Source organism: Mercenaria mercenaria, chromosome 10 (assembly GCF_021730395.1).
Source record: "Mercenaria mercenaria strain notata chromosome 10, MADL_Memer_1, whole genome shotgun sequence".
NCBI lineage: Eukaryota > Metazoa > Mollusca > Bivalvia > Venerida > Veneridae > Mercenaria > Mercenaria mercenaria.
The window spans coordinates 69,492,767-69,505,416 of NC_069370.1; the positions used below are offsets into that span (position 1 = coordinate 69,492,767).

General features: G+C 35.8%; 1 protein-coding gene across 1 annotated transcript in view; it reads left to right on the forward strand.

Moving 5' to 3' along the window:
* LOC123561342 (glycerol-3-phosphate dehydrogenase [NAD(+)], cytoplasmic-like) overlaps window positions 1–12,650 on the forward strand; it is a 49,336-nt gene that overhangs the window by 23,807 nt on the left and 12,879 nt on the right. Inside the window, exons 4-6 of the mRNA XM_045353635.2 lie at window positions 283–424; window positions 785–897; window positions 5,149–5,269. Of these exons, the coding sequence (XP_045209570.2) occupies window positions 283–424; window positions 785–897; window positions 5,149–5,269 (376 nt within the window). The remainder of the gene's footprint in view (window positions 1–282; window positions 425–784; window positions 898–5,148; window positions 5,270–12,650) is intronic.

The window sequence follows — 12,650 nt, forward strand, 5'->3', positions numbered from 1 at the left end:
AAGACAAATAAGGCAAAAATTTTATCTGCTGTCTTTATTGTGAAAAACTTGCCATGACTTGCTGAACTTTGGATAAAACTTCATTTGACAGTAAATTTAATTAAGTATAAATAACAGTATAGTTATAAAGTTAATCTTAGATTTTCATCTTTTACTTTATAATGTTAGTGGCCAAATACATATTATAAGTCTGCATATTGACAGCATATCTAATGATAAAATATTATAGTGAAAGAAGAACATTGTACAGGTTTAATATTGTGGTTATGTTTGTCCTTCCAGGGTTTTGCTATGAAGGATGGAGGAGGAATAGCTCTTATATCATCAGAAGTAGAAAACACATTAGAGATACCATGTGCAGTATTAATGGGAGCTAATATAGCAAATGAAGTTGCATCAGAAAATTATTGTGAAGCTACAATAGGTTTGATTTTTAACAAGTTTTTTTGAGTTTCTAGCTTGACTTTTTGAAGAATAGGTAGAGCTATTGCACTCATCCATTTGTCACAGCCTACATTGGCGTCTGTGTCCTGATTCAGGAAAGTTATAGGAGTGGAGTCATTTAAATTAATTTCACTTGCCGACGATGCGACATTGTGCAAGCTGGTGATTTCTTTCCTGTGGGGAATTATTCAATTTCACTTACTGTTACTGTGATGTTGATGAGTGCCAACAGGGCTGACAATCCCTGTCTGCTTTTTAAGTCAAGTCTTCTTCTTTTTCTGCATTTAGTCTGGAAATAATTCAAATTCTTGGGAATATCTTATTTGTTTCTGTGTTTCAGGTATTAGGAATCGTGATCAGGGTTTACTATTGAAGAAAATGTTTCAAGCAGATTATTTCCGTATTGTTGTCTGTGAAGATGAAGATACTGTAGAATTATGTGGAGCATTAAAGGTAAATAATTGTTGCAAAATATCATACATAAAGGTAAACAGTCATTACAAAATGTCATACATAAAGGTAAACAGTCATTGCAAAAATGTCATACATAAAGGTAAACAGTCATTGCAAAAATGTCATACATAAAGGTAAACAGTCATTGCAAAATGTCATACATAAAGGTAAACAGTCATTGCAAAAATGTCATACATAAAGGTAAATAGTGATGTTAAAGTTTACCCAAAATCTGGGGAACATTTAAGGTAAACAATCATTGTTAAATGCAGAACTTTGTGGGGCATTAAAAGTTAACAATCATTGTAAATTGAAGTAGAACTTTATGAAGCATTGATGTAAAAAATGTAAAGTTTCTTGTTTAACATGGGTAGTAGATGAAAGTCACCTGGAATGGATGGAACACTTTATTTCCAGCCAAACCAACGGTAGGGATCATATTTTCCTCCTCAGCTTCCAGTCTAGGCCGATATTGCATTAAAGGTAAACAGTCATTGTAAAATACAGTATTACTTTGCCGAGCATTAAAGGTAGACAGTCATTGTAAAATGCAGTATTACTTTGCTCGAGCATTAAAAGTAAACAATCATTGTAAAATGCAGCATTACTTTGCTGAGCATTAAAAGTAAACAATCATTGTAAAATGCAGCATTACTTTGCTGAGCATTAAAAGTAAACAATCATTGTAAAATGAGATATTACTTTGTGGAACATTAAAAGCAAACAGCCATTGCAAAATGCAGAACTTAATAGAGCATTAAAAGTAAACAATCATTGAAAAATGCAGAACTTTGTTGAGCATTAAAAGTAAACAATCATTGTAAAATGCAGAACTTTGTAAAGCATTAAAAGTAAACAATCTTTGTAAAATGCAGAACTTTGTGGAACATTAAAAGTAAACAATCATTGTAAAATGCAGAACTTTGTAGAGCATTAAAAGTAAACAATCATTGTAAAATGCAGAACTTTGTAGAGCATTAAAAGTAAACAATCATTGTAAAATGCAGAACTTTGTGGAGCATTAAAAGTGAACAATCATTGTAAAGTGCAGAACTTTGTGGAGCATTAAAAGAAAAAAATCATTGTAAACAATCATTGTAAAATGCAGAACTTTGTAGAGCATTAAAAGTAAACAATCATTGTAAAATGCAGAACTTTATAGAGCATTAAAAGTAAACAGTCATTGTAAAGTGCAGAACTTTATAGAGCATTAAAAGTAAAAAATCATTGTAAACAATCATTGTAAAATGCAGAACTTTGTAGAGCATTAAAAGTAAACAATCATTGTAAAAAGCAGAACTTTGTGGAACATTAAAAGTAAACAATCATTGTAAAATGCAGAACTTTGTGGAGCATTAAAAGTAAACAATCATTGTAAAATGCAGAACTTTGTGGAGCATTAAAAGTAAACAATCATTGTAAAACAGAACTTTGTGGAGCATTAAAAGTAAAAAATCACTGTAAAATGCAGAACTTTATAGAGCATTAAAAGTAAACAATCATTGTAAAGTGCAGAACTTTGTGGAGCATTAAAAGTAAAAAATCATTGTAAACAATCATTGTAAAATGCAGAACTTTGTGAAGCATAAAAGATGAACCATCACAGTAATATAGTACAGCCTAATGAAGCATCAAAGGAAAGCAGTCATTTAGTAGAAATCTGTGGAACAATAAAGGTAAACAAGTATTGTAAAATGTAGCAAATCTATAAAAATGTGAAAGTGTGGTGAAACTACATAGAGCATAACAGGTAAACACTCCTTGTAAAAATTTAGTAAAGCGCTGTGCAGAATTAAAAAACAGTTACTGTAAAATTTCGAAGAACTGCATTGGACGTTTCATTTAACAACCATTTTAAAATGTCAGAAGTATTCAGGCTAGATGCATTACTTTAAAATTACCTTAAAACTTCAAAGGTAAACATCCCTCTTTAAATACAGTAGGTCTGTATTGGGCATTTAAGGAAACAGTTACCTTAAAATACAGAAGAACTTTGTAAAACAACCAAACATCTTGAAATGCAGTAGAACTGTCTTGTCAAAAGTCCACTTTAAATGTTGTAAAACTATGCTGAGTAAACAGTCAGCTTAAGATACAGTAGAACTATGTGGAACATTAAACACAGCTCTGGTGTATGACACATTAAATGTATACAGTCCTCTAAATGCAGTAGTGCTGAGTGAAACATTAAATGTATGCCGTCTGCTTAAATACAGTAGTGCTGTGTGAAACATTAAATGTATGCCATCAGCTTTAATACAGTAGTACTGTGTGAAACCTTGAAAGGTATACAGTCTTGCTTTAAATACAATAGTGCTGTGTGAAACATTAAATATATGTTGTCTGCTTTAAATACAGTAATGCTGTGTAAAACATTAAATGAGCCGTGTCATGAGAAAACCAACATAGTGGCTTTACGACCAGCATGGATCCAGACCAGCCTGCGCATCCGCGCAGTCTAGTCAGGAACCATGCTGTTCGCTTGCAAAGCCTATTGTTATTAGAGAAACCGTTAGCGAACAGCATGGATCCTGGCCAGACTGCGCAGATGCGCAGGCTGGTCTGGATCCATGCTAGTCGCAAAGCCACTATGTTGGTTTTCTCATGGCGTGGCTCAAATGTTTGCTGTCTGCTTTAAATACAGTAATGCTGTGTAAAGCATTAAATGTATGCCGTCTGCTTTAAATACAGTAATGCTGTGTGAAGCATTAAATGTATGCCGTCTGCTTTAAATACAGTAATGCTGTGTGAAGCATTAAATGTATGCCGTCTGCTTTAAATACAGTAATGCTGTGTGAAGCATTAAATGTATGCCGTCTGCTTTAAATACAGTAATGCTGTGTGAAGCATTAAATGTATAACATTTGCTTTAAATACAGTAGTGCTGTGTGAAGCATTAAATGTATGTCATCTGCTTTAAATACAGTAGTGCTGTGTGAAGCATTAAATGTATGTCATCTGCTTTAAATACAGTAGTGCTGTGTGAAGCATTAAATGTATATCATCTGCTTTAAATACAGTAGTGCTGTGTGAAGCATTAAATGTATCTCATCTGCTTTAAATATAGTAGTGCTGTGTGAAGCATTAAATGTATGCCGTCTGCTTTAAATACAGTAATGCTGTTTTTCTAGAATTAATACGGCCCTTTCTTAATTTCACAAAATAGGCCATAGTGAAGAAATTTGTTGTGTTCAGCTCCTTATTCACTTTTTAAAAGAATGGATTCAGAGTTGCTCAGGTGCACAGCCTTATCTGAATATGACCATGAAGGATGGGCTGTGACCATTTTGACCAGTGTTTTGGCCCTTTGTTAATTTCACTATGTAGGGTATAGTGAAGAAATTTTGGATGGTGCAGTATATGGAGGCATCTGTGTCTTATTGTTACAATTCTAGTTAAATACAGTATTGCTCTATAATACAGTAGAGCAGTGTGAAACATTTAAGTTAAGCAATTTTTGAAATGTAGTAGACCTGTGTGTTTAAAGGTAAACAGTCATCTTAAATCAACACTTATTTCCAGAAAGTAGCAATCCATGGTATATGATAAACGCACTTGCTTGAAATATGTTGAAGCATTTTATGTTAATATTGACTAAAATTGAAACAAGGACACTGTGCTGTTTTTAGCACATCAAAGCCATGGTGGAAATACATGCACCAGGTAACATTCAAAATAGTTTTTTTTTAAAGTGTAATTATATAAGACTAACATTTTCAATTGGATTTAGTTACTTTTTTATGACCAAGCACACTTTTTAAACAGAAGCTGATTTGCACGTGCTCTTAATGATACCAAGGTATTTTACCATTTTTATTTTGCAAATAATCAACCCAAGTTTCCTAAAAATTTGGACTAACTTTGGTAGATAGTTATATAACTTTAGTTTATAGTATTTCATATTTTTAGATAAGAAATGTCAACACATTTATGAAATCTCACTATAGTTATAGATTCTAAGAAGCTTTTAGGGTATACACCTCTTATATGCAGCCAAAATGTAGAACAATAAATGCAAGCGATCATCATAAAGGCAGAACAACTTGAAATACAGTAGATCTTTGTTAAGCTCTAAATGACCTTGAAATGAACCAGTTTGAAGAAATTAAGGTTATAGATGAAAAACAATGCTGCGTCAAATACTTCAACAAAAGGGAAAACATTTTACTTTGATAGTATATGTATTCCTAGAACCTTTACTTACATAAAATTGTTATAACTAAATATTGTAAATGTTGCTTTTATTTATAGAACATAGTAGCAACAGGAGCAGGTTTTGCTGATGGTTTAGGATATGGAGATAACACAAAGGCAGCTGTGATTCGTCTAGGTCTTATGGAAATGGTGAAATTTTGTGAAAAATTCTGGCATGGTAAGTTTCATATTGCACAGTTGAAATTAATTGCAAATTTAGCAGACAGAAAAGTATGAAGTTTCATTCCTGTATCAATATGTTGAAAGTTGGCCGTATTTGGTTTAGTTGGCTAACTCAAATCACTTGTGCGCTCTAAACCTGGCTTGGGATGTAGATTTTTATGTATGGGGAAGCCAATTTAGTGTTTCATAATCGGACCCAATTGATTTCACCACCGTCTACACCCAAGAACAGTAATGACATTATATTGTTCTTTAACTTATTTCAGTTGAAATGTATACAAAATGTTCATGTAATGACAATAATAACATTCAAAACAACAAGAATCAATATTGTCTGTAAAATTGTATTGTCACACGTTTCTAACTAACAATTTTCTCCAACCTTGGTATATTGATGTTATTACCTCAGGATAATAATTAAAATGGAAATATGAAATTAACCCTTAGCATGCTAGATAAATTGTCGTCTGCTGGAAATGTTGTCTGCTAAAATTGAAAAGTTCATTCAATTTGCTCCAAAATTGGAAGAAATATTGTCAGAGTAGCAAACAGCTTGGAACCTGATCAGACGCCGATTTAATCGGCGTCTGATCTGGTTCCAAGCTGTTTGCAAAGGCTGTTAAATTCGCCTGCAGCAGGCTAAGGGTTAAATACATTGGTCACCATTCTTGAAAATAGCCAAAATCAACAAAATATCTAAAACAAAAAACATCTTGAAGAGGAGATTCTTCCAAAACAAAAACAGTGATTTGTGATCTTTATTTCATACTTTTATTTTCTATTTCCTCCCAAGTGTTTGTACACACACACACAACAAAAATATTTACAGTAAAATAAACAAACAAACAAAAACAAAAGGAAAAAACACAAACACACACTGTTGGCACATATATCACCAGGAATTATATTTCTGCTTGTAAAAACCAACGAGACCACTTAGTATATCTTTTTTAAATCACACCACGAGTGACCTACAGAGATATCTAAAGAATAGTGCATCACATAAGCAGACCATTCATGTTAAAGATCAAAGCGGTACTCGAGTTTTCATGGCGGAACGTTAGTGTTTATTCTCTGGACTGTTTTTAGTGATAGTGTGTGACTGAGGGACTTGTTTTTTCTAAAAACTTGATTATGTGAGATCGGATATAGAGTATAAACCGTGATGTAAGTTTGGAGGAATTACAATCATCTTATTAAATTTTTTGAAGTACATTTTCGTGAACGCTTCTACCTGTGTACCTGTGTCACGCATATCTGACTATATATATAAACATTGGTCAATAAGTTTAATTGACCTACCACCTACGCTAAAATCTACCCGTAGTATACTAAGCTACAAAGAAAGCGCACCATGAGCGAATCGTCATCTACACCGGCTGCGACAGACAAGAACAAACGTGAACTCTCATCGCCGTTCGATCCGAATGATCCAAAGAAAGTCAGAGCTGACTCTCTGTCATCTGAGACATCCGAGATGGATGTCCCCAATGTTCCTGTCACTCATGTAACCTTCAGAGAAGAGGATCTTGCTACAATTAGTAAACTGCTTGCCAAACAATTTCAGGATCAAATGAAAACAATGGTCACCGGCGTGTCCAGGGTGTTATGCTAAGTTTGACCACCAAAATTTAGTTGCTCGAGCATGAAAACAAATCATTGAAAAGCAAGATCGACTCCCTTGAAGAAAAGTTAGAACGTGCCGATGACAACATGGACAAGGCTAATCAGTATAGCCGGCGAAACTGTCTCTGCCTTTCAGGCATAAAGGAATCTCCGCAAGAAGACACGGACAGAATCGTTCTCGATGTTGCCAAATCTATAGGGGCAGAACTAAATATATGTGACATTGATCGCTCTCATCGTGTAGGCAGACCTGTAGTCAGTCGGCAGGAGGGCACAACTGGAAACAGCCCAAAGCCACGAGACATAATTATTAAATTTGCTACATATAGGTCCCGTGCAAACATGTTCAAATGCAAACCTAACCTCCGTGAGGCTGGCTTCCATGGTACTTTCCTCAACAAAGACCTTACCCACGTCAGAAGAGAACTTTTTTACGAGTGTCGCCGCCTTGTCCGCTGCAAGGCCATCAACGGTTCCTGGACCATAGATGGGGTTGTTATTGTCAAAACTAACGATAACAAAACTTATCGCATCGAAACAAGGAGGCAACTGAACGAGTTTAAAAGATGGGCACATATAAACCCGTAACTTTCGTTGAACAGTGTACTCGTTGGTCATGGAATTTACAGTCGAACGCTCATGATTTATAACGTGTAAATACCTTTTCCTACATTAGATGTGTCATTATAAGATGATTCATTAGCCAATATGATTTATTTGTATGTCTCCTAAAATGAAAGTTATAACATTTTATGCTTCTTTTTAAGGTGTATGTTTAAGATTTTGCTCTATATTATAAAAATGTTTGTATCTAATGCATGAACTAGAATTTAACGGTGTTATGCAATTATATCGTAATGTTTTATACCAAACTATGATAGGAAAATGTACGATAACTGTGATCTAGTTAAGGTTAATGTACGGTACATTGACATTGTAAATAACAGTATTCCTGCCTTATGCTAAATTAGAGGAGAATTCACAATAATAAACTAATCTTAAATGAAGATTTTCTTCTGCTATGTGTAGTCGTATCTGTACAAATTGTAAAATATTTGAAAATTGTATTTTTCTGCTAGGATTAATGTATTAAACTTGTTGTTCGCCTTACATTGTAACAATTACAGCATAGTTACCTGTTTACAAAGTTTGTATAGATAGCTGGTACCAAACAACAGAGACTATTCTCTGTAAATCTAATTGTTACAAAGCTACCAATATATTTTTTTTTTAATGTTAATGATTTGTTCTCCCAATCTTGCCTAGTCAACGGACAACGTTCTGTACTTGCCATTGTATTATAGTATTATACTGTATATAGTATATAGAGCGTTGTGATATTGTAGTTGATAGTAAATCAAAGGGAGAATACTCAATAGAATTTAATTTCAAATAAAGATTCGCTTCCCTTACATGTACTCAATATTATCATATATTTGAAAAACGCTTGAAAGTTTGTTTCTTTTTGATTTTTTGATCAGTGTATGAAAAATGTTTAATTTTGACGCAGTAGTACTATATTTGTGAAACGTAGAGCATACTAGTAACTGAACGTTGGAACTTTAATGTACAGTTTGCATGCACGTAATCATTTTGTTCTCTAATAGAAATACTTATACAACCTCATATACACCTACTGTATAATGAACGTCCCGTTAAAATAAACAAATAGTATACAACAGTCCTGCCATTGAAATTGACTGTAAGTACTAAACTTTACCTTGAAATCATCTTTTTTTCTTTTCACTCAACATGACAATGCTCGGCACACAGTTCATATTACGCATGGTACATACGTTGTTACCAGGGCTCCGGAAATTTTGAAAACTCAATCGGTCCGAAACGAAAATCCTGACATCGGCGCTACCCCACCCACCGCATACCCAATATTACATATTTTGTAAAACGTGATAGGGTAAAGAAATAAGTATGTCATGCATTAAAACTGTGTTACCAGTCACCGTGCGTTACCATACAATGAAGACAGTTATTCAGTGTTATGTGTGATCGTTACTTTGTTTAAATTTCGATGTTTTTCCGAGATAATACCAGGCATTGACACCGTGTGCGTAACTAGTCTAAAAGCCAATGCACGTGACTTCAGTACCGTATACACGGCAGATACTTTGTGATGTTTCCTCATTCTTTGAAAATACAATGCGTCAAAGTGAGTTACACGACACATATTTTCTGCTAAACAGCCTCAGTATTTAAAGAATACTCTGCCGCGGACCGAATGTGTACGTTATTTGAACGCTGAGATCGAATTTCCCGCATGTATAGTACCAAAACGTCACGCGGGTTGGCCACGGATATTTCATTTCACTTACGTTGTACTTCAATAAGCAACTACATTTTATAAAGTTATAATTATGTTCTCTTCTGATGTAAAAAAAATTTCATTTTGAAACGTTTTTTAAAAGACCGATTTGATAAACAGTGCCACTTCGGTTTTCTTTATCATTCGTGGTTGCCCGTCAATTTTTTTCTTTTTTGTACAGTCGGGTTGCAAAGACGATTTTCTGCATTTGTTTCAACTGGAGCCCCAACAAATAATTCATGTAATTTTTTCAAATCAAGTAATTATAAAAATTATTTTTATCGGTTTTCCGTGTGATGTCTCATTAAATCAAAGACCTATAATGTACAATTATAACTCTTTGATTAAATGCAGCGACCATTTGTTTGTTACCGTGATCAAACATAGCCTTTTGAAATAAACCATCCGTCGGATTCTAAATAAAAGAAGTGGATCCCCGTCGAAATGATTAGGATCCAGACAGAAACGTTAGGAAACCAGTCAAAAATGTTTAATACACCGCAGTCGGCTGTCTGCAAACATTGAAGGATGTGCCGCGCGAGCACTGATTGCGTCACGCGCTAATTACGGACCGATTATCAAAGTGACAATCAGACCGATTGACACGTTTATTGATTATCTGAAGGTGCGACCAACAATTTCCTACTTGGCAGGTGATCGTGTATTGAGATATAAGACCGAAATTTATACTTTTCTCCATTTTTACGGGACCGATATTTTTCGTTTTTCACTTCGCGAATCGGTCTGAAAAGTCAAAAATCGGTCCAAAACCGACAAACCGGCAAATTTCCGAAGCCCTGGTTGTTACCAGGTATGGTTGTCCCACAGACTGTTCACCTAGGGACGGCGGATGGAGACTTTGCAATACTTGACCATCCTCCTTAATGGCTCAGATAGATTATACAATTACCTTATGCCGTCTCCCAGTTTCCTTGCGCTTTAAGCATATACCATACACTGAACCTATATTCTACTCTCCGGTCTCAGGAACCTACCTGTGTCTATTGTTAATACTTGTTTCTGGGGACATCCATCCTAACCCCGGCCCTTCATCTTCGTCCAGTATCTCTAACACCTTATCTTCTGAATCATCTATCTACCAGAAACTCACAGAATGTGGTCTTTCCGTAATGCACTTGAATATTCAGAGTTTACTTGTGTTTACTGAAACATGGCTCCATCCAGACATTCCGAGCGAGGACCTCAGAATCTTGAATTTTGATATCCCTTATTGATGCGACAGACGCGGTAAAGCTGGTGGCGGTGTTTGTATTTATGTCCGCGACGGTCTTCTTGCCAATGTCTGCTCTGACCTGTCTATTATTGGTCTTGAAGGCATTTGGGTAGAATTAACAATAAATTGTAAGAAGCACCTTGTTGGTGGCATATATCGCCCTCCAGATGCAAATAACGATTACTGGCAGCTGTTGGAACAAAGTGTAGACCAGGCGTTCTCTGCAAACTGTGAAAAAGGTAATCTTAACAGGAGACTTCAACATCAATATGCAATATTCCTCCTCAAACAAACTTGGCAGATTGATGTCTTCCTGTAACACCCAACAGCTTATCAAATCACCTACTCATGATACTGAACACTCCTCCTCACTGATTGACCTCATATTTACTAAGGCTAGTCATCACGTCATTTCCAGTTTTGTATCTGACCCTTTCATTCCAAACTTGGTTCGTTTTCACTGTCCTGTCGTTGTAGTTTTAAAACTCAGTAAACCAAAAACTTACAGCTTTAAAAGGCATATCTGGCTATATGATAGGGGCGATTATGCTGCATACGTAAATAAACTAAATTCGGTTGACTGGGAGTCTATCTTATCGAATCCTAATCCTGATCTAGTTGCTCAATCTTTCACCAACACAATACTTTCTAAAGCGTCCGAGGTGATTCCTAACAAAATTGTTACTATAAGGCCCACAGGTGTTCCTTGGATGAACAATAACATACGAAAACTCATACGTAAACGCAACAAGATTCATAAAGAAGCTAAACAACATAACACGGAAACAATCTGGGCAAAATTTAGAAAAATCAGAAATGACGTCACTAAAGCCATCAGACACTACAAACAAGATTATCAAAATAAACTTATCAAAAGAATAAACTCAGACAGCATATGTGCAAAAGACTAGTTCAAACTATGCAAGCAACTTACCACAAAACAAACACCAAATAGTCTACCTCCACTTAACCACAACAGTCAAGAAGCAACATCAGATCAAGATAAGGTAGAACTGCTTAATAACTACTTCTGCTCACAATCCAAGCTTGATGATAAAGATGGCTCTCTTCCACCAGTTCCCGACACAGTGGAACCAGTCCTTTCTAGCATCAACATAACTCATGAAGATGTCGCCGATGCAATCTCTTCTATGGATCCCTCCAAGGCTTCTGGTCCAGACCTGGTCAGTCCTAGACATCTTCGCGAAGGTGCACCTGCTTTGGCACAGCCTCTGGCAACCTTCTTTAATACACTCCTTCGTTCCTCAAACTTTCCGTCACAGTGGAAACTTGCTAACGTTACTCCAATCTTTAAGAAGTCTGACCCCTCTTTACCATCAAACTACCGACCGATCTCACTCCTCAGCTGTATCGGGAAACTGATGGAACGCTGCGTACATAAACATATTTACAACCACTTAATCATGCACAATCTCTTAACACCAAACCAGTCCGGCTTTGTGAAAGGCGACTGCACAATCAACCAACTATTTTATCTTTACAATGACATATGCCGTGCTCTTGATGAAGGTAAAGAAGTTCGTGCTGTGTTTTGTGACATATTTAAAGCGTTTGACAGGGTTTGGCACCGCAGTCTTCTTTATAAATTATCCCGTCTTGGCGTGAGAGGTTCATTACTGCAATGGTTTTCTTCTTATCTTTCCTCTAGGCGCCAGCGGGTCCAATATAGAAATTTCTCTTCATCATGGTCTCATGTCTCAGCTGGCGTTCCTCAAGGCTCTATACTAGGTCCCTTGCTCTTTCTTGTATATATTAACGACATTGTTCAGGAAATCGGCTGTAAAATTAAGCTTTTCGCTGATGACGCGAGTCTTTATATTGTTGTTGACACTCCGGAATCTGCTGCAACGAAATTAAACAAAGACCTCGACACTATCTTCTCCTGGTCAAAATCCTGGCTTGTGTCCTTTAATCCTAACAAAACGGAATCCATGATCTTTTCAAGAAAGACGGCAAAATCCAATCATCCAGACCTGCTTTTTTATAACACCTTGATCCCCGAAGTTCAAGCACACAAACATCTAGGAATTACTCTGTCTCATGATGCACGTTGGAACGCCCACATTTCAGCAACACTCGACAAAGCGTGGTCAAGAATTGGCATGCTTCGGTCGCTGAAATACTTTCTGAACCGATCATGTCTAGAGTGTATGTATATTTCTTTTATTTGTCCCC